Source organism: Bufo bufo, chromosome 1, assembly GCF_905171765.1.
Source record: "Bufo bufo chromosome 1, aBufBuf1.1, whole genome shotgun sequence".
NCBI lineage: Eukaryota > Metazoa > Chordata > Amphibia > Anura > Bufonidae > Bufo > Bufo bufo.
Window position 1 is genome coordinate 375,147,661 of NC_053389.1, and position 21,631 is coordinate 375,169,291.

The 21,631-nt window shown below is 44.1% G+C and overlaps 1 protein-coding gene across 7 annotated transcripts in view; it reads right to left on the reverse strand.

Moving 5' to 3' along the window:
- ACSL6 (acyl-CoA synthetase long chain family member 6) overlaps positions 1–21,631 on the reverse strand; it is a 658,958-nt gene that overhangs the window by 62,799 nt on the left and 574,528 nt on the right. For all 7 annotated transcript variants that reach the window (XM_040405103.1, XM_040405087.1, XM_040405095.1 and 4 more), the window contains 2 exons: positions 20,488–20,560; positions 9,849–9,937 (listed from right to left, as the gene is read on the reverse strand). In XM_040405103.1, the coding sequence (XP_040261037.1) occupies positions 9,849–9,937; positions 20,488–20,560 (162 nt within the window). The remainder of the gene's footprint in view (positions 1–9,848; positions 9,938–20,487; positions 20,561–21,631) is intronic.

The following is a 21,631-nucleotide window of genomic DNA, read 5'->3' on the forward strand; positions in this document are numbered from 1 at the left end:
TTAACTCAGGTGAGAATGTTGACGAGCACAAGGCTGGAGATCATTATGTCAGGCTGATTGGGTTAAAATGGCAGACTTGACATGTTAACCGCCTCACGTCCGCCCATAGGATATAAACGTCCTATGGTTGGACGTCTATTTCTGACAGCACGTTTTAAAACGTCCTGTCAGAAATAGCAGCTGCACGCTAATCGTGCAGCTGCTGATCAGGTTGCCCGATGTCAGTGACAGCAGGGCAACCCTAAGACAAGGCAGGGACAGTGCCCAGGTGTCCCTGCCTTCACGATCGCTGCAGACACAGCGCTTACCGAGCGCTGTGTCTGCAGAGCAGGAAGCGCTGTGCGCTTCCTGTTCCGGCCCGGCGGTCTTTTGACCGCCGGGACCGGAGAGTGCAGGAGCTGTGTGAGGTCTCTCAGAGACCTCGATCAGCCCTGCTCTGAGGCTGTACAGCGCTGGATTGCTGCTGTACAGCCTCTATAGGGGTGCATTTGTCCTGTAACTGGGGCTACTATCTCAGCCCCAGTTACAGGAGAAATCAACTGTGAAAAAAAAAAGAAAAAGTGAAGCAAATGTCCCCCAGAGGTCTTGTATGACCTTATGGGGGACGAAAAGTGTAAAAAAAAATAAAGGGTTGAAAAAATCAAATAAAATAAAGTTTCACATGTAAAAAAAAAAAAAGTTCCCAAGTTAGGAATAAAAAAAAAAATTAAAAATAGAAAAAATAAAGTAAAATAGACATATTTAGTATTGCCGCGTCCGTAAAAACCAGCTCTATAAAAATATCACATGACCTAACCCCTCGGATGAACACCGTAAAAAATAAATAAAAAAACTGTGTCAAAACAAGCAATTTTTGTCACCTTGCATCACAAAAGGTGCAACACCAAGTGATCAAAAACGCGTATGTCCCACAAAATGGTACCAATAAAACCGTCACCTCATCCCGCAAAAAATGAGCCCCTACATAAGAAAATCTCTCAAAAAATAAAAAAACTATAGCTCTTAGAACATGGAGACACTAAAACATCATTTTTTTGGTTTCAAAAATGCTATTATTGTGTTAAAGTGAAACAAATAAAAAAAAGTATACATATTAGGTATTGCCGCGTCCGTAAAAACCAGCTCTATAAAAATATCACATGAGCTAACCCCTCGGGTGAACACCGTAAAAAAAAAAAAAAAAAAAACTGTGTCAAAACAAGCAATTTTTGTCACCTTGCATCACAAAAGGTGCAACACCAAGTGATCAAAAACGCGTATGTCCCACAAAATGGTACCAATAAAACAGTCACCTCATCCCGCAAAAAATGAGCCCCTACATAAGAAAATCTCTCAAAAAATAAAAAAACTATAGCTCTCAGAACATGGACACATTAAAACATAATTTTTTGGTTTCAAAAATGCTATTATTGTGTAAAACTTTAATAAATGAGAAAAAGTATACATATTAGGTATCGCCACGTCCGTAACAATCTGCTCTATAAAAATGTCACTTGACTGAACCCCTAAGGTGAACGCTGTAAAAATAAATAAATAGAAACTGTGCTAAAACAACCAATTTTTTGGTCACCTTGCCCCATAAAGTGTTATATTGAATGATCAAAAAATCATATGTACCCAAAAATAGTACTAATAAAACTGGCACCTTATCCCCTAGTTTCCAAAATGGGGTCACTTCTTGGGAGTTTCTACTGTAAGGGTGCATCAGGGGGCTTCAAATGGGACATGGCATCTAAAAACCATGTGGAGTTCCTTTCCTTCTGCGCCCTGCCGTGTGCCCATACAGCAGTTTACGACCACATGTGGGGTGTTTCTGTAAACCGCAGAATCTGGGTAATAAATATTGAGTTTTGTTTGGCTGTTAACCATCGATGTGTTAGAGAAAAAAATTGATTAAAATGGAAAATCTGCCAAAAAAGTGAAATGTAAAAATTTGATCTCCATTTTCCTTTAATTCTTGTGGAACGCCTAAAGGGTTAACAAAGTTTGTAAAATCGGTTTTGAATACCTTGAGGGGTGTAGTTTCTACAATGGGGTCATTTATGGGGGTATCCACTATGTAGGCCCCACAAAGTGACTTCAGACCTGAACTGGTCCTTATAAAGTGGGTTTTGGCAATTTTCTTAAAAATTTGAAGAATTGCTTCTAAACTTCTAAGCCTTCTAACGTCCTAAAAAAATAAAATGACATTTCCAAAATGATGCTAACATAAAGTAGACATAAGGGGAATGTTAAATAATAAATATTTTATAAGGTATCACTTTCTGTTTTAAAAGCAGAGAAATTGAAATTTAGAAAATTGCGATTTTTTTAAATTTTTGGGTAAATTTGGGATTTTTTCATAAATAAAGGTGAAATATTTTGACTCAAATTTATGACTATCATGAAGTACAATGTGTCACGAGAAAACAATCTCTGAATGACTTGGATAAATAAAGGCGTTCCAAAGTTATTACCACATAAAGTGAGATATGTCCGTTTTGCAAAATTTGGCCTGGTCAGGAAGGGGGCAAAGGGCCCAGATGGGAAGTGGTTAAAAAGAGGGTGATGCTTGAAATCATTGTTCTTCCATTGTTAACCATGGTGACCTGCAAAGAAACGCATGCAGCCATCATTGTGTTGCATAAAAATGGCTTCACAGGCAAGGATATTGTGGCTACTAAGATTGCACCTCAATCAACAATTTATACGATCATCAAGAACTTCAAGGAAAGAGGTTCAATTCTTGTTAAGAAGGCTTCAGGCGGTCCAAGAAAGTCCAGCAAGCACCAGGATCGTCTCCTAAAGAGGATTCAGCTGTGGGATCGGAGTGCCGCCAGTGCAGAGCTTGCTCAGGAATGGCAGTAGGCAGGTGTGAGCGCATCTGCACGCACAGTGAGGCGAAGACTTTTGGAAGATGTCCTGGTGTCAAGAAGGGCAGCAAAGAAGCCACTTCTCTCCATAAAAAAACATCAGGGACAGATTGATCTTCTGCAGAAAGTATGGTGAATGGACTGCTGAGGACTGGGGCAAAGTCATATTCTCCGATGAAGCCTCTTTCCGATTGTTTGGGGCATCTGGAAAAAGGCTTGTCCGGAGAAGAAAAGGTGAGTGCTACCATCAGTCCTGTGTCATGCCAACAGTAAAGCATCCTGAGACCATTCATGTGTGGGGTTGCTTCTCATCCAAGGGAGTGGGCTCACTCACAATTTTGCCCAAAAACACAGCCATGAATAAAGAATGGTACCAAAACACCCTCCAACAGCAACTTCTTCCAACAATCCAACAACAGTTTGGTGAAGAACAATGCATTTTCCAGCACGATGGAGCACCGTGCCATAAGGCAAAAGTGATAACTAAGTGGCTCGGGGACCAAAACGTTGACATTTTGGGTCCATGGCCTGGAAACTCCCCAGATCTTAATCCCATTGAGAACTTGTGGTCAATCCTCAAGAGGCGGGTGGACAAACAAAAAACCACTAATTCTGACAAACTCCAAGAAGTGATTATGAAAGAATGGGTTGCTATCAGTCAGGAATTGGCCCAGAAGTTGATTGAGAGCATGCCCAGTCGAATTGCAGAGGTCCTGAAAAAGAAGGGCCAACACTGCAAATACTGACTCTTTGCATAAATGTCATGTAATTGTCGATAAAATCCTTTGAAACGTATGAAGTGCGTGTAATTATATTTCACTACATCATAGAAACAACTGAAACAAAGATCTAAAAAGCAGTTTAGCAGCAAACTTTGTGAAAACTAATATTTGTGTCATTCTGAAAACTTTGGCCACGACTGTACAATTTATTATCCCGCAGAATCAGCAAGACCTGACGTAGGTGGTCCCGATGAGTCTTGAAATCAGGAGAAAAAATCTAAATGTCATCCAGATACACCAGTACAAATTTCCCCATTAAATGATGAAAAATGCTGTTCACAAAATGTTGGAAGACGGCCGGAGCATTCATCAAACCAAAGGGCATAACCAAATTCTCAAAATGACCATCAGGGGTATTGAAGGCCGTCTTCCATTCGTCCCCTTCCCTGACCCTGACTAGGTTGTATGCCCTTCTTAAATCCAACTTAGAAAAAACCTTAGCCCCAACAATCTGGTTAAACAGGTCCGGGATCAGAGGAAGCAGATATGGGTCATGAACCGTGATACGGTTCAGCTCCCTGAAATCCAGACCAGGTCTTAAAGAACCATCTTTTTTCTTAAAGGGAACCTGTCACCGGGATTTTTTGTATAGAGCTGAGGACATGGGTTGCTAGATGGCCGCTAGCACATCCGCAATACCCAGTCCTCATAGCTCTGTGTGCTTTTATTGTGTAAAAAATCCGATTTGATCCATATGCAAATTAACCTGAGATGAGTCCTGTCTTTGAGATGAGTGATGGACAGGACTCATCTCAGGTTAATTTGCATACGTATCAAATCGTTTTTTTTTACACAATAAAAGCACACAGAGCTATGGGGACTGGGTATTGCGGATGTGCTAGCGGCCATCTAGCAACCCATGTCCTCAGCTCTATACACAAAATCCCGGTGACAGGTTGCCGATAACAAAAAAAAAAAACAGCGGCAACAGGTGACTTCGAGGGTCGGATGTGTCCCTTTCTCAGGCTCTCAGAGATATAAGTACGCATAGCGACTCTTTCAGGTTGGGAGAGATTGTATAAACGTGATTTTGGCAGTTTGGCGCCTGGGATGAGATTAATAGGGCAGTCGTACTCCCGGTGCGGGGGCAACTCCTGGACACCACTCTCGGAAAACACATCCGAAAATTCTGAGAGAAAAGATGGCACAGTCTTGGTAGAAATCTCTGAAAGAGACGCCGTGAGGCAATTCTCTCTGCAAAACTCACTCCAACCATTTATTTGCCTTGCTTGCCAATCAATGGTGGGGTTATGTTTAGTGAGCCAGGGTAGGCCCAACACTAGAGGAGTAGGTAACTCGCTTAAGACATATCCTCAACATGAGCGTCACCCACAGTCAAACGGATATTGTGAACTATGCCCTTTAACGATCTTTGAGAAAGTGGAGCGGAATCGATAGCAAAAACAGGTATATCCTTTTCTAAAGTGCATACCTGGAAACCATACCGGATCATAGAAACATAGAAACATAGAATGTGTCGGCAGATAAGAACCATTTGGCCCATCTAGTCTGCCCAATATACTGAATACTATGGATAGCCCCCGGCCCTATCTTATATGAAGGATGGCCTTGTGCCTATCCCATGCATGCTTAAACCCCTTCACTGTATTTGCAGCTACCACTTCTGCAGGAAGGCTATTCCATGCATCCACTACTCTCTCAGTAAAGTAATACTTCCTGATATTACTTTTAAACCTTTGCCCCTCTAATTTAAAACTGTGTCCTCTTGTGGTAGTTTTTCTTCTTTTAAATATGCCCTCTTCCTTTACCGAGTTGTTTCCCTTTATGTATTTAAAAGTTTCTATCATATCCCCTCTGTCTCTTCTTTCTTCCAAGCTATACATATTAAGGTCCTTTAACCTTTCCTGGTAAGTTTTATCCTGCAATCCATGTACTAGTTTAGTAGCTCTTCTCTGAACTCTCTCTAGAGTATCTATATCCTGCTGGAGATATGGCCTCCAGTACTGCGCACAATACTCCAAGTGAGGTCTCACCAGTGTTCTGTACAGCGGCATAAGCACTTCACTCTTTCTACTGCTTATACCTCTCCCTATACATCCAAGCATTCTGCTGGCATTTCGTGCTGCTCTATTACATTGTCTTCCCACCTTTAAGTCTTCTGAAATAATTACTCCTAAATCCCTTTCCTCAGATACTGAGGTCAGGACTGTGTCAAATATTCTATATTCTGCCCTTGGGTTTTTACGCCCCAGGTGCATTATCTTGCACTTATCCACATTAAATTTCAGTTTCCAGAGTTCTGACCATTCTTCTAGTTTTCCTAAATCCTTTTCCATTTGGCGTTTCCCTCCAGGAACATCAACCCTGTTACCTATCTTTGTGTCATCAGCAAAAAGACAAACCTTACCAGCGAGGCTTTTTGCAATATCACTTATGAAGATATTAAACAAAATCGGTCCCAGTACAGATCCCTGTGGAACCCCACTGGTAACATGACCTTGTTTTGAATGTTCTCCATTGACTACCACCCTCTGTTGTCTGTCACTCAGCCACTGCCTAATCCACTCAACAATATGGGAGTCCATGCTCAATGACTGCAGTTTATTGATAAGTCTTCTATGTTGGACAGTGTCAAAAGCCTTACTAAAATCTAGATATGCGATGTCTACTGCACCTCCACCGTCTATTATTTTATTCACCCAGTCAAAAAAATCTATAAGATTTGTTTGACATGATCTCCCTGAAGTAAACCCATGTTGTTTTTCATCTTGCAATCCATGGGATTTTAGATGTTCCACAATCCTATCCTTTAATAGGGTTTCCATTAATTTGCCTACTATTGATGTCAGACTCACTGGTCTATAGTTGCTCGATTCCTCCCTACTACCTTTCTTGTGAATGGGCACGACATTAGCCAATTTCCAATCTTCCGGGACGACTCCTGTTACTAATGATTGGTTAAATAAATCTGTTAACGGTTTTGCCAGCTCACCACTAAGCTCTTTTAATAATTTTGGGTGTATCTCATCAGGCCCCTGTGACTTATTTGTCTTCACCTTAGACAGCAAACTTAGAACATCTTCCTCTGTAAAGATACATGCATCAAACGATTTATTAGTCATTCTTTCTAGTGGAGGTCCTTCTCCTTTTTCTTTTGTAAAAACTGAACAGAAGTATTCATTAAGGCAGTCGGCTAGCCCTTTTATTCTCTTCTACATACCTTCCGTCCTTTGTTTTTAATTTAGTTATTCCTTGTTTTAATTTCCTTTTTTCATTTATATATCTGAAGAATGTCTTATCCCCTTTTTTCATAGACTGAGCTAGTTTTTCTTCTGCCTGCGCTTTAGAAGTTCTTAGAACTTGCTTGGCCTCTCTCTGCCTAATCTTGTAGATTTCCTTATCTTCATTGCTCTGGGTTTTTTTATAATTACAAAATGCTAGCTTTTTATTTTTAATGATTTGGGCCACTTCTGCTGAGTACCAAAGTGGTCTCCTCCTTTTTTTGCTTTTACTGACAAGTCTAATGCAATTTTCTGTTGCCTTCAATAATGCACCTTTTAAGTAGTCCCATTTCTCCTGGACTCCATGTAATCCGTCCCAGTCTGATAAGGACTCATTTATGACTAATTTCATTTTTGAAAAGTCTGTTTTTCTAAAATCTAAAACTTTTGTTTTTGTGTGGTGGTACTCTTTCACAGTTCTTATATTAAACCACACTGACTGGTGATCACTAGTTCCCAAGGTTTCGCCTACAATTACATCATATACCGAATCCCCGTTTGTGAATACCATGCTTAAGACGGTTATGGCGGTTTATAATGTCACGGATGGTGTTGCAGAAAGCTGGAACTTATAAATAAACATCCGACTGGCTTGATCCAAAACTAAGGAGCATATGGGTGAGCCCTATAAAACCCCTAGAGCTCTCCCTGACTGCTATGCCCATGTAAAGGTCTTAATGGTAGACGATTGCATGCCCTCGTACCTTATACTATGTGACACCTGAAAACCCTATAATAGTGAGGGGACACGACCACCGGCTCCCTGCACTTAATACGGACGGAGTCAGGGTCACCTACAATCAAGCCAGCAAGGAACCACAAATAAAGGAAACAGACTTATCTGAGGAATCAGGAGAAGCAGCCTCCAGCAGAGAACTCAATTGTCACGGCGGACGGGGAATTCAGACACACAGATAAACCAACAACCAGGCTCTAGGCAAGAAGCAGGGGAAGGGTCACCTCCTAGCTAAACCCTGACCTCTCTCCCTGCACTGCTCAGCCCACATTCAGACCTTGAAGGTAGGAATGATGTGTCCTCGTGCCGGGGTAAAACACCCTAGATTCCCTGAGATGGTGAAAAGGGGAAAAGGAACAGCCTGCTCGCACAGAACCTAGATGGGAAAGATGACACAAACACAACCTAGACAGCAATCAACAAAAACTGAAACCACACTTATCTTTTCTGAGCTGGAACAGACAACCTTCCTTCCTTGCTTCCAAGGCCAGACTGATTTCTATAACCCGCTCAGAGCACTGGACTAGAGTGATATTTAAACCAATGACCCCACCCAGTGCACCTGATGGGAGGCGGGTCCAGCACGACTCCAAAACAAAACAAAAACTAAACACGTGCTGCTATTCTGGCCGACCTCCGCACATAGTCAGAGCAGGGCATGACATCAATCCAAGAAGAAGTATAAACCGCAAAGTGAAGCAGTATGGGAGGGAATATAAAGGGAGACAATCAGTGCAAATAGGTGACAGCTGGGAGCAGGAAAGGAGATGAGAAAGTGAAACCAAAACAAAGAACATCTTACAACAGGTAGAGAAGAATGTCTGCCAGATCTTCTCACATAGCTGGCGGTGACAGGCACTTCAGGGGTGAAGATAGAGATATGTCCGGGTTTAGCTCTGAACCGAGACAACCCCTTTAAGTCCAGACCATTGTGCTTGGCTCTTTCCTGAGGAGCTAATGAGAACAGCCTGAAGGAGCCTGAGGATTTACAGTCAGATTTTTAGGGCCCAGAGAGGAACTTCAGATAAATACCAGACTGAGTGAAGACCAAGAATATCATTCAGATGTCTGTGAAGTTCTCATTCATCCAGGTCAGGGATGGCCAACCTGCAGCTATCCAGCTGTTGCAAAACTACAACTCCCAGCATGCTGAGTCTGCCTACAGCTATCAGCCTACAGCAGGGCATGGTGGGAGCTGTAGTTTTACAAGAGCTGGAGGTCTGTACCATGATCCAGGTCATGGTATAGCTGTAGTAATTAGTCTGAACAACTGAAATTGTATTTTTTCTTGAAGACATTTCACTAGTCAACCAACTGGCTTTTTCAATTAGAATGTTTTTTTACGAGTATTCTCCCACATTAAAGAGGACTTGTCACTTCTCCAGACAAGTCTGTTCTTATGCCTCTATGTTGTACCATTCCTTTGTTATTTCTACTAGAAGTTTATAAATGAATTGCCATCAATAAAGATACAGTTGGGTCTTATCATTTGGGTGGTGTCCCTGCATAATCTACCACTAGCATCCTGGATTGGGCAGAGTCAGACACGCCCACTACTGCTAACACCCAGCAGTACCTTTACTGCAGACTGCTGGTAATTTATTTGTAAACTTCTAGCAGGATTGACCCCTTCACAACCTATATGTACAGCGGAAGTCACATCTTTAAACATGGCACCCACTTGCAGGTGAAGCAGGCGCCATAGCCACCGGGTTTCGGCTGATCGCATACATTTCACTCCTTAGATGCCGTAGTCAAATGTGTGGTTAAAGTATTTAATGTGGTTGAATTCTTGTACTAGCCGCATTATTACTACTATCATTCAGATAGTTGAGCATCCAAATCACAGGGTGCTAGGAAATACTGTAAAGGTACCACTGCATGGCACAGGGGAGCACTAGAGCAGGACAATTGCCACCTTGAGGTACCTTCACCATCCACCACTCCCATCTTCTTATGCTCCCTGTGCTTTCCCCTGCAAAAGTTATATTTCACTGCACTATACAATAAATGGCCCTTTTTACTATTCTTCTATTAGTTATACTTTATAAATGAACCATTTTATACATACATAGACATAAAGTTTCGAATCAGAATACTGCAAAAACTTCCAAGTATTAAATGCTGAAAATAGTACAAGTTGGAAATTTGATTTACCAGTATATACATTCTTCAATACATGGTAATAAGGAATGGTTTGGTGATTAGAACATTTTGTATACTGCATAATACATACCTCCCCTTCTCCTTTTGCAGCAAAATAATTCATCTCCTCCACATCGACTAGTTTAATAAAGTTACAGGGTAGTGGAGCGCCCACATGTCCTGCAAATGACACGCAATTACTCAAGTGAACACATAGGTGACACAGTGACTGCAGGCAGCTTCAGTGATGTCTATGTGGTAAATACAGGAATACATTATTAGTAATACTGGTAAAAATTGTTTTTTACAAGTTGTACTTTCTAATGCCACATTTTAATATTGAATGCAATGTATTTTCAACATTGTTTTATGGGTTTTGTGTTTAGTCTACTTTCACACTTGCGGCAGGACGGATCCGACAGGCTGTTCACCATGTCGGATCCGTCCTTCCGCTATTTTGCCGTGCCGCCGGACCACCGCTCCGTCCCCATTGACTATAATGGGATGGGGGCGTAGCTCCGGCGCAGCATGGCGGTGCACGGCGAAAGGCCGCCGGACTAAAAGTCCTGCATGTCTGACTTTTTAGTCCAGCGGCTTTCGCCGTGCACCGCCGTGCTGTGCCGGAGCTCCGCCCCCGTGCCCATTATAGTCAATGGGGACGGAGCGGCGGTCCGGTGGCACGGCGAAATAGCAGAAGGACGGATCCGACATGGTGAACAGCCTGTCGGATCCGTCCTGCCGCAAGTGTGAAAGTACCCTTACAGCGGAGTTTCTTATGCAGTAAAAATGACATGTTAATTTCATTCTGCAGGTCAGTTTGATCACAGTGAAACCAGATTTATATACAGGTGAAACTCAAAAAATTTGAATATCGTGCAAAAGTCCATTCATTTCAGTAATGCAAATTAAAAGGAATTGCATTAATGCTGCTTAAAATTAGAATTTTGTGAAAAGGTTTAATATTCTAGGCTCAAAGTGTCACACTCTAGTCAACTAATTAATCCATACCCCCTGAGCAAAGAATACCTGAGATTGTGACTTTGGGGTTTCATATGCTGTAAGCCATAATCATCCAAATTATAACAATTAAAGGCCTGAAATTTCTCGCTTTGCATGTAATGAGTCTATCTCATGTTAGTTTCACCTTTTAAGTTGCATTACTGAAATAAATGAAAAACGTAAAAAAAAAAATTCTTTCCATCCCCATATTCTGAACCCATGAACTTTTTCTTTATATTTATGTGCACAGAGCTATGTGAGGGCTCAATATTGTATTTTTCATTAATACCATTTTGATCTGCGTATGATATTTTGATCACTTTTTTATTCCTATTTTTGGGAGGTGAATTGATAAAAAAAAAAAGCTGCAAATCTGCCATTTTCGACCTTCCATCTTATGGGATAAATACTTTTGTATTTTAATAGTTCAGACATTTTCAGATGCTGGCGGTCATGGTCACATTGACCAATGGCCAAAGACTGGCTTCAGCCATGCTGCTTGTGACCACATCACTGCTGAAGCCAGTCATTGGCTAGAGTGGTACAAGTAACATGGAATCAATCCAATCCAACTGTGCATCTGTTTGATGTTCTGGAAAAACAAGAATCCATGGAGGCCCCACCTTGCACTTACAAATCTAAAAGGAATTTGACACCTAGATAATCAATATTAAACCAAAAGTATGTCCTTCATACCTTCTTCATGCCTTCTTTCCAAATGTTTTTCTTTTTCCTTGGAGCTCACCTTATGTCTTCATAAAATTCACTCTTATCCATTGCAAATGAGACATTAAGTGGCGTTATTTTCATTCAAAGGTGCCCAGGAACGGCCCACATTGAGTGCCCAAGCCCACCCCCCTACAGAGCTCAAGCATGCCTCTCCTCCACTCTTACACTACGTCCCCAGCAGCGATGTTGCCACCCTCCCGCTACGTCACCAGCAGCTGATAACCTTGCCCACCCTTTCTTTTCAGCATTGCCGACAGGTGCACTGTCGAATGCGACCTGCGCTCTTCCAGTTCATCTGAGCATGCGCCAAGCCCAGTGATGTTTTCGGTGCATGCCCTGTGAAAGAGTTGAGGCTGATGTTCTCCGTTGAACTGGAAGAGCGCAGGCAGTGTTCGGCACTGCGCCTGTTGGTGATACTGAAGGGAAAGGGTGGACGGGGTTATGGCTGCTAGTGATGTAGCGTGGGGGGGTGGCATAGCGCTGCTAAGGGTGTAGTGTATTAGCAGAGGAGAGGTGTGCTTGGGCTCTGTAGGGCCTGAGCACTTAATGGAGGTGTTCCTGGGCACTTTTGAATGAAAACAACGCCCCTCTGGGAAACGTAATGCCTCATTAGCATAAGGATAGAAGTCCCACTGAACTGCCCCATGAGAATGGACAGGTCGTACGCATGTTCGTTCTCTGCTACATTCACTTCTATGTAACTGCTGGGTACAGTGCACATAGCAGTCCCAGAGACGTGAATGGAGCGGAGGACGCACATGCGCACCACCACTCCATTCTCATGGGACAGTTCGGCAGCACTTGCGGACCCCAATTCTCATGACTGCTACAGATCCCAGAGGTTGGATCCCCAGTGATCAAATGCTGACCCCCTATCTTGTGGATAGGGAATACATAGAGAGACTATGCCTTGACTATTCAGAGCTGTTTGGCAGCAAGAGGAAGACCTACACAGTATTAGGTAGGTGATTGTAATGGTATGGCTGATTGATATAACGTAAGTCTGTTTATTGAATCCTTTAAACATCCTTTATAGTAGGGTGACCACGTGTCCCGGATCGCCCGGGACAGTCCCGTATTTGGAAAGTCTGTCTCGGGTCCCGGTCACCCTCATTCCGGGACAATGCAGTGTCCCGGAATGACCTGAGCCGCCGACCGCTGCTGTTGTGACAGTCAGGGCCGGCGCTTCCATAGAGGCAAGGGGCCGGAGATGAGCGCTTCCATTGTGGAAGCGCTCATCTCCAGTCATCTGTATCGCCGTCCTCAGGACAGCGATACAGATGGCTGTGCAGCAGGGCGGGGGAGGGAGAGGTGTGTCCCTTCCCCTTCCTCTGATAGGCTGCAGGCACTAGGCCGGCAGCCTATCAGAGGCCGGCGCAGACGTCATCGCGCCACCTGAGCCCTGAGCCGTACAGCGCGGGATACAGGCTGGAAGAGGCCTGCATCACATCGCTGCCAAGGAGGTAAGTATAAGTGTTTTTTTGTTTTTTATTGTCAATACTGGTGGCTACTGGCACATGATGGGGGGGGGGGGCTATGTCTACTGGGACATGATAGGGGGGCCCTATGGCTACAGGCACATTATAGGGGGGCCTATGGCTACTGGCACATGTTGATGGGGGGGGCTCAGGCTGCTGGCACATGATAAGGGGGGCTCTGGCTCCTGGCACATGATATAGGGGGGGCTCTGGCTACTGGCACATGATATAGGGTGGGCTCTGGCTACTGGCACATGATATAGGGTGGGCTCTGGCTACTGGCACATGATATAGGGTGGGCTCTGGCTACTGGCACATGATATAGGGTGGGCTCTGGCTACTGGCACAAGATATAGGGTGGGCTCTGGCTACTGGCACATGATATAAGGGGGGGCTCTGGCTACTGGCACATGATATAGAGGGGGCTCTGGCTACTGGCACATGATATAGGGGGGCCCTGGCTACTGGCACATGATATAGGGGGGCTCTGGCTACGGGCACATGATGGTGGGGGGGCTCTGGCTACTGGCACATTATTGGGGGACATCTATGGGGCACTTATTACTGGCACATTGGGGGCACTTCTTACTGGCACATTATTGGTGGGAACTATAGGGGAATCTACTGAGGCCACAAAGAACGGTTATTTTATATGGGGGCTTTGTATAGGGGCATTTTATACTGGGACACATTATGGTGAGTACTATGGGGAAGGTGGGAGAGGAGTACTATGGGGTCATCTACGTGGGCACTGAGAAGGGGTATTTTATACTTACAAATTATGGGGGACACTGAGGGCATCTACTGGGGCACTATATAGGGGGCATTTTATACTGGTACATTATATGGTGCACTAGGAGAGAGGGGGGAGAGGATCACTATGGGGGAATTTACTGGGGGCACTATATAGGGGTATTTTATACTGGCACATTATGGGGGCACTATGGGGACATTAGCTCAACTGGGGGCATTACAAGGGGGTATTTTTTGCACTGTCACATTATAAGGAGAATTATTTCTACTGGGGGGGCATTATGATGGGCTTTATTACTCCCCCATGGTATGAGCCCCCTAGTAGCAGCACCAGCCTCCCTCTGCTCTGCTATCCCTCTGCCCCTTCTCCAAATCCTTATTATGAAATCTTTCTCATTTGGATAAAACACATCAGCTCCGCCGAGCCCCCGGCCAAAGTGTGGAAGTGGCGTCCGAGATCCCCAAGGGTCAAGCCAAGTAATTGTAAGTTTTCATGTGAAATATGTTTATTTTATACCATATAGCATACACCGTGCACCACAATATACAGTTTCTTCTGTTAAAGTCATCAAGTGTCATGGGGGGGCCCCTTATTGTTTTTCCCCCAGGGCCCCATTTCACGTATACGGCATACATATTAGGACATCGTCAGACATCATCCACAACTCCATCCTCAGTCAGGCAAAACTCCCTCCTACCTCAGACTTTAGACAAAACTCTGTCCTCCCTCATCCAAAACTCCATCAGACCTCAGACAAAACTCCATCCTCCCTCATCCAAAACTCCATCAGACCTTTAGACAAAACTCCGTCATCCCTCATCCAAAACTCAGTCCTCCTTCATCCAAAAATTCCGTCATCCCTCATCCAAAACTCTGTCCTCCCTCAGACATCAGCCAAAACTCTGTCCTCCCTCATCCAAAACTCCATCAGACCTCAGACAAAACTCCGTCACCCCTCATCCAAAACTCAGTCCTCCCTCATCCAAAACACTGTCCTCCCCCAGACATCAGCCAAAACTCCGTCCTCCCTCATCCAAAACTCCATCCTCCCTCATCCAAAACTCCATCAGACCTTATACATCAGCCAAAACTCCGTCCTCCCTCATCCAAAACTCCATCAGACCTCAACCAAAACTCCGTCTCCCCTCATCCAAAACTCCATCCTCCCTCATCCAAAACTCTGTCCTCCCTCAGACATCAGACAAAACTCCATCCTCCCTCATCAAAAACTCCATCAGACCTCAGACATCAGCCAAAACTCCGTCCTCCCTCATCCAAAACTCTGCCCTCCCTCAGACATCAGCCAAAACGCCGTCCTCCCTCAGACATCAGCCAAAACTCCATCCTCCCTCATCCAAAACTTCGTCAGACATCATCCAAAACTCCGTCCTCCCTCATCCAAAACTCCGTCCTCCCTAACTCAAAATACGCCCTAATACACACCTGACGGAGCTGCTAGAGAGGCAAAGGACCTGTGATGACGTCATGACCATGTGACGAGTCACGTGTGTGGGAGGGGTCAGATGTGCACAGCAGCTGGTAGAGTGTACAGAACTGTAGCCATCAAATAGAGCTCTGTACTAGAGATGTGTGTGTAACCTGCATGTAGCAGTGCTGTGTACTGTGTAGCAGAGCTGTATGTGTAACCTGCATGAAGCAGAGCTGTGTACTGTGTATCAGAGCTGTATGTGTAACCTGCATGTAGCAGAGCTGTGTACTGTGTAGCAGAGCTGTATGTGTAACCTGCATGTAGCAGAGCTGTATGTGTAACCTGCATGTAGCAGAGCTGTGTACTGTGTAGCAGAGCTGTATGTGTAACCTGCATATAGCAGAGCTGTGTACTGTGTATATAGAGCAGTGTGTGTAACCGCATGTAGCAGAGCTGTGTACTGTGTTACAGAGATGTGTGTAACCTGGGAACTATAAAAAAGTGTAAAAGTAAACCATAAAAATTCAAATCACCCCCCTTTTCCAAAAATGAAAATAAAAGAACTAAAAAAAACACATCATGGGTGTCGCAATGTGTAAAAACAGAAAAACAGAAAGAAAAAAAAAAGAGTCCAAATGTCCGATTCGCCGTTTTTGGTCGCTTCCTTTGCTACAAAAATGTAAATAAAAAGTGATCAAAAAGTCTTAAACACCCCAGAATGGTATCAGTGAAAAGTGCAGATTGCCCCGCAAAAAATTAGCCCCCACCCAGCTCCGTACACATAATTATAAAAAAGTTATTATAGGGGTTAAAATATGGCGACAAATAAAGAAATCATATTTAAAAAAAATAATTTTTTATCACTATTAAAACGCAAGAAAAACTATACATATAAGGTATCGCCGGATTCGATCTGACCTGTAGAATAAAAGTAACCAGTCCGTTTTATCGCACATCGAATGTCGTAAATAAAAATCCAGTAAAACTGTGGTGGAATTGCTTTTTTTTTTCAACAGGAAGAATGGGCGGTTTTACCATCTGAGAAAATAAAGAGCCTCATCCACAACTACCACAAAAGACTTCAAGCTGTCATTGATGTTAAAGGGGGCAATACATGGTATTAAGAACTGTGGTGTGTAAACTTCTGATCAGGGTAATTTGGGGAGTTTGTGTTGTGATTATGATTTATAAAGAGTAAACACAGTTGCTTGACATAAATTGCTTCAGCCGACCACTAACCATGAGCGAGAGAAAAGTGTCCGTGTTATCATTCATATTCTCTGAACAATGGTTAAAGGGGTATTCTCATCTTAATGATCACTGTTAAATCTGTTAATGATTTGACAGTGATCATTTTTCTAAATACATTTTATTACCCAATTCCCACCCTTTTTTAGAAAATAAGTCCCCTCTTACCTGATGTTGTCTTTGGTCTCCCCTGGTTACGGCTACCTCTCCTGTCGAATCCCGCCGGGCCGCGCTTGGGCAGAAGACTGATGATTCTCTCCCGGCCGGGCAGCGCAATGTCCTGAACGCGCATGCCGCCGCGCATGCGCCATGATGACTTCTTCCTGGCCGGTATAGTACAGAGCCGCGAACGCGCACGCCGACTCTGTACTATACAGGCCATGAATAAGTCACAATGGAAAATCTTCAGCCTTCTGCGCAAGCGCGGCCTGGCCGGGAGAAGAATCCAGGAAGTGAACGTCGCGCTCAAGGAAGGTAGGTATGAAAAGGGAAGATGAGAATACCCCTTTAAGAAATAATAAATTCTGCAAGGGTATGTAAATTTATCAGCACAACTGTAAGTAGCTGTGTGATATAAATCCCATCTTTGTAATGCCTCTTGCACATGGCCGCTGTGTGCCTGTATTGTGGACCACATACGGCGGTTCCGCAATACACAGGGCACCAGCCGTGTGCATCCAGCATCCGTGATGTGGACCCATTCACTTGAACGGAACAGAAACACGGATCGGATCCCCACAGAAGCACTACAGAGTGCTTTCGTGGTGTTTCTGGCCATGCCTCCGCACAGCAAAAAAGTAGAACATGTTCACAGACCCATTCAAGTTGAATGGGTCTGGATCTGTCCCGGCCGCTGCACGCATGTTGCCCGTGCATTGGGGACTGCAAATTGCTGTCCCCAATGCACGGAATGGACCAACAACATTCATGTGCAAGAGGCCTAACACTTGTGATCTAGTTTTGTGTGAAACGGCATATATGCATTCGTGTTGCATGTATTTATTAATTAGGGCTACCAATTCTGAGTAACTCGGAGTGACAGGAGATTTCGAGAATCTGATTTCTTTTTTTGTCCCCTATAACTTTTTTGTAATTATGTGTACATTTTTTGCGGGGCAATCTGAACTTTTCACTGATACCATTCTGGGGTGCTTAAGACTTTTTGATCACTTTTATTTAAACTTTTGTAGCAAATGAAGCGACTAAAAATGGCGAATCGGACATTTGGACTCTTTTTTTCTGTTTTGCTGTTTGCCGTATGGGGAATATATTTTTATATAATGGGTGTTTTTACACATTGCGACACCCATGATGTGTATTTTTTTAGTTCTTTTATTTTCATTTTGGGAAAAGGGGGGTGATCTGAATTTTTATGTTGTTTTTCTTTACACTTTTTTATAGTTCCCTGGTTACACACACATCTCTGTAACACAGTACACAGCTCTGCTACATGCGGATACACACACTGCTCTATATACACAGTACACAGCTCTGCTGCATGCAGGTTGCACATACATCACTGTAACAGTACACAGCACTGCTACATGCAGGTTACACATACAGCTCTGCTACGCAGTACACAGCTCTGCTACATGCAAGTTAAACATACAGCTCTGCTACACAGTACACAGCACTGCTACATGCAGGTTACACATACAGCTCTGCTACACAGTACATAGCTCTGCTACATGCAGGTTACACATACAGCTCTGCTACACAGTACACAGCTCTGCTACATGCAGGTTACACATACAGCTCTGCTACACAGTACACAGCACTGCTACATGCAGGTTACACATACAGCTCTGCTACACAGTACACAGCTCTGCTACATGCAGGTTACACATAGAGCTCTGTTACACATTACACAGCACTGCTACATGCAGGTTACACATACAGCTCTGCTACACAGTACACAGCTCTGCTACATGCAGGTTACACATACAGCTCTGCTACACAGTACACAGCTCTGCTACATGCAGGTTACACATACAGCTCTGCTACACAGTACACAGCACTGCTACATGCAGGTTACACATACAGCTCTGCTACACAGTACACAGCTCTGCTACATGCAGGTTACCCAAACAGCTCTGCCACACAGTACACAGCACTGCTACATGCAGGTTACACATACAGCTCTGCTACACAGCACACAGCTCTGCTACATGCAGGTTACACATACAGCTCTGCTACACAGTACACAGCTCTGCTACATGCAGGTTACATATACAGCTCTGCTACACAGTACACAGCAGTGCTACATGCAGTTTACACATACAGCTCTGCTACACAGTACACAGCACTGCTACATGCAGGTTACACATACAGCTCTGCTACACAGTACACAGCTCTGCTACATGCAGGTTACACATACAGCTCTCTACATGCAGGTTACACATACAGCTCTGCTACACAGTACACAGCACTGCTACATGCAGGTTACACATACAGCTCTGCTACACAGTACACAGCTCTGCTACATGCAGGTTACATATACAGCTCTGCTAGACAGTACACAGCACTGCTACATGCAGGTTACACATACAGCCTGCTACACAGTACACAGCTCTGCTACATGCAGGTTACACATACAGCTCTGCTACACAGTACACAGCTCTGCTACATGCAGGTTACACATACAGCTCTGCTACACAGTACACAGCTCTGCTACATGCAGGTTACATATACAGCTCTGCTACACAGTACACAGCAGTGCTACATGCAGGTTACACATACAGCCTGCTACACAGTACACAGCTCTGCTACATGGAGGTTACACATACAGCTCTGCTACATAGTACACAGCACTGTTACATGCAGGTTACACATACAGCTCTGCTACACAGTACACAGCACTGCTACATGCAGGTTACACATACAGCTCTCTACATGCAGGTTACACATACAGCTCTGCTACACAGTACACAGCTCTGCTACATGCAGGTTACACATACAGCTCTGCTACACAGTACACAGCACTGCTACCTGCAGGTTACACATACAGCTCTGCTACACAGTACACAGCTCTGCTACATGCAGGTTACACATACAGCTCTGCTACACAGTACACAGCTCTGCTGAATGCAGGTTACACATACAGCCCTGCTACACAGTACACAGCACTGCTACATGCAGGTTACACACACATCTCTAGTACAGAGCTTTATTTGATGGCTACAGTTCTGTACACTCTACCAGCTGCTGTGCACATCTGACCCCTCCCACACACGTGACTCGTCACATGGTCATGACGTCATCACAGGTCCTTTGCCTCTCCAGCAGCTAGCAGCTCCGTCTGGTGAAGAGTGTGTGTAGTAGGGCGTATTTTGAGTTAGGGAGGACGGAGTTTTGGATGAGGGAGGATGGAGTTTTGGATGAGGGCGGACGGAGTTTTGGCTAATGTCTGGGGGAGGACGGAGTTTTGGCTGATGTCTGAGGTCTGATGGAGTTTTGGATGAGGGAGGACAGAGTTTTGGCTGATGTCTGAGGGAGGACAGAGTTTTGGCTGATGTCTGAGGGAGGACGGAGTTTTGGATGAGGGAGGACGGAGTTTTGTCTAAAGTCTGAGGTAGGAGGGAATTTTGCCTGACGGAGGATGGAGTTGTGGATGATGTCTGACGATGTCCTAATATGTATTCCGTACACCTAGAACCGGCCCAGTTTCAAGTATAAGTTTGACGAAATGCACTTATGAAAGTAAGTGTCCCTGAATGGCAGTTAGGAAATGTGGTCACCCTACTTTATAGGGAATATGTCACTACAAATCTGGAGTATTATCTGTAGTACTACATGAACAGTAGTGCAAATAAGGTCTGCACATCACACCCAATTCCCCTGCTATCAGCATTCAAATCTGCACTGAAATACATTGTTCAGGGCTGCTGAGCCTGCGCTGATGAGCCCTCTCCAGACTGTATTTTGTAGCAGCTTTGAGTGCCGACAGGTGGGGAAAGAGGGGCAGCCTGAAAATAAAAAAATACTGAGTCTTTAGCTACAGGACTACTCATGTATTACTGTAGTTAATACTGCAAAATTGTGGCAGAATCCTTTTGAACAAGCTAAAGTTAAAACTGAAACAGATCAGTCCTACCTGAGGTCCAGTCCCCTGGGGTAGTGAATGTGCACCCAGCTGTACATTCTGTCTGCCCATAGCCTTCATATACCTGTTACATACACAATTCAAGAACGTTGATAAATTGCCACATTGAGAACCTGAAGAATGAGAAAAATAACTGTAGAACTTGTCAGTTACCTTTACACAGGGTACCCCTTTAACCATTAATAAACACAGTATCCCCTTCCCCAAGCAAATCCCCTTAAAACACAGTAATCACAGCAGCCTCCATTCAATTAGCAGTAACAACAGTTCCCCCTTCCCTCACCAGTCACCCCTTTTTTACACAGTTAAAACAATGCAGCAGTAACCCCTTCTCCAACACTCACAACAGAGCTTCTCTCAGATTCCCAGTGATCACCAAAATGTCCTTCCCCTTCTTCAGTGGGTACAACAGGACCTCCACCAAATACTTGCCTTAGCTGGCAGGAATCTTCATATGATCAGCCATATGATTTCTTGCTGCACACACACATCCTGCTTTTGTGTCAATCTCTCCTGATGCAGTAGTACAAACAGCTATCCATGTGCACATGTCTAACATAAATTCTGGGAATTTTTTAGTCCTGTATCTATGGTTATAACATCTAGGAGGAAAAAGTGCCACATTATTTTGGACCTACACTCACCTAAAGAATTATTAGGAACACCTGTTCTATTTCTCATTAATGCAATTATCTAGTCAACCAATCACATGGCAGTTGCTTCAATGCATTTAGGGGGGTGGTCCTGGTCAAGACAATCTCCTGAACTCCAAACTGAATGTCAGAATGGGAAAGAAAGGTGATTTAAGCAATTTTGAGCGTGGAATGGTTGTTGGTGCCAGACGGGCCGGTCTGAGTATTTCACAATCTGCTCAGTTACTGGGATTTTCACACACAACCATTTCTAGGGTTTACAAAGAATGGTGTGAAAAGGGAAAAACATCCAGTATGCGGCAGTCCTGTGGGCAGAAATGCCTTGTGGATGCTAGAGGTCAGAGGAGAATGGGCCGACTGATTCAAGCTGATAGAAGAGCAATGTTGACTGAAATAACCACTCGTTACAACCAAGGTATGCAGCAAAGCATTTGTGAAGCCACAACACGCACAACCTTGAGGCGGATGGGCTACAACAGCAG